The sequence below is a fragment of the Gekko japonicus genome, unplaced genomic scaffold (genome assembly GCF_001447785.1).
Source record: "Gekko japonicus isolate JY-2015 unplaced genomic scaffold, Gekko_japonicus_V1.1 scaffold7723, whole genome shotgun sequence".
Classification (NCBI taxonomy): Eukaryota; Metazoa; Chordata; class Lepidosauria; order Squamata; family Gekkonidae; genus Gekko; species Gekko japonicus.
Genome location: NW_015175608.1, coordinates 12,238 through 13,649, shown reverse-complemented (window position 1 = coordinate 13,649; position 1,412 = coordinate 12,238). Strand labels below are relative to the sequence as shown.

Genomic DNA, 1,412 nt, shown 5'->3' with positions numbered 1-1,412 from the left:
TAAAGACTGGGCTCCCTGCACTGTTCCTGGCAAAAAGGAAGCATTGCCATGATCTGGCACGGAAGAGAAAACCATGCCCCGTAGTGTGTGTGGGGGGTACCTTTCCACTGAGAAGGGGCCGTGACTTAGCGGTAGTGTCTGCCTGACATGCAGAAGACCCCAGGTTCAAGCCTGGCCATTTTCAGCTAAAAGGATCAGGGGGTAGGTTGATACCGAAGACCTCTATGGAAGACCCTGGAGAGTCACTACCGGACAGAGGGGACAGTCCAGATTTTGGGTCTGACTCCGTACAAGAAAGCAGGTTGGATCCAGAGTGAACATTCCGCAAATGGAAGGGGGGCGTGATTTCCTCCATTCTGTCTTCCTGCTGCAGACCCCCCCCCAATTGCTGCTCATGCCATTCCTGAGGGTCCCGTCTGGTGTTCCCTCTAAGCTGAGTTAGTGTGAGCCAGCTCACAGTTCTTTAGCCTCCGGCTCACAGATTTTGGTCTTTGCTCAGGGAGGATGGGGCTCCAGAGCAAACTAATTGATGCAGGAGCCAAATCGCTCGCTCACAACTTTAATGCTAGTAGCTCGCAAAGTAGAATTTTTGCTCACGAGACTCCACAGCTTAGAGGGAGCATTGGTCCCGTCCCCCAGAAACAGCATTTTAGAGACCAGAGGGCTGCTGTGGAAAGGGAGGGGAGTGGAAGAGTTCTGTTCCACTGACATAAGCGTCTTACGTTAGCGGGAAACACAGTCTGGCTCCAACCCAGCTTCATGCACTCAAGAGTCCCGTGCCCGTATTTCATACCTTCCATGGTGATGAAAACCACATGACCATATGATGAAAAAGCTCCCCCCCACCGTATTCAAAGGAAGCTTTGTTTCTCATTTATGGCGAACGCAATGTTCAGCGGAATTCTGTTTGAGCCCATCAATTTAAAGGGTCAGAAATGACATGTGATCATTGTCCCGTGGAGATCAACAGTTCCAAACAGAGCTCCATGTGGGCTGGGATTCAGCGCCGTGCAATTCGCTGGTGATCAGGAGCGCCTACCTTACAGAATCGGCCCCAGCTGATGCCATCGTCCGTGCCCGCGTTAGCGCCTAAAAGGAAAACGGGTTTTCAGATAAGATTCAGGTGAGGTAGCCGTGTTGGTCTGAAGCAACAGAGCAAATTTTGAGTCCAGTGGGGCACCTTGAAGACCAACAAAGTTTGATTTTGGGTATAAGCTTTTGTGTGCATGCACACTTCTTCTTCTTCTTCTTCTTTTTGAGCCCCCGGAGGGGATTTTTTATTTATTTTTTTATAATACTACATAACTACCAAGAAAAATTGGGGATGGGATGACTACAATTAAGGGAGAAAGAAAAGATAACCCACACTAAACTAAAAACCCAAGGTTAGGAGATCATTCCCTGTTAAAATA

General features: G+C 48.9%; 1 protein-coding gene across 1 annotated transcript in view; it reads right to left on the bottom strand.

Annotated features, from left to right (window-relative positions):
* Nucleotides 1–999: 999 nt before the first annotated feature.
* The window catches only part of LOC107122914 (signal transducer and activator of transcription 1-like), a 6,926-nt gene continuing 6,513 nt past the window's right edge, over nucleotides 1,000–1,412 (bottom strand). Inside the window, exon 4 of the mRNA XM_015426053.1 lies at nucleotides 1,000–1,089. Within this exon, the coding sequence (XP_015281539.1) occupies nucleotides 1,001–1,089 (89 nt within the window). The 3' untranslated portion in view covers nucleotide 1,000. The remainder of the gene's footprint in view (nucleotides 1,090–1,412) is intronic.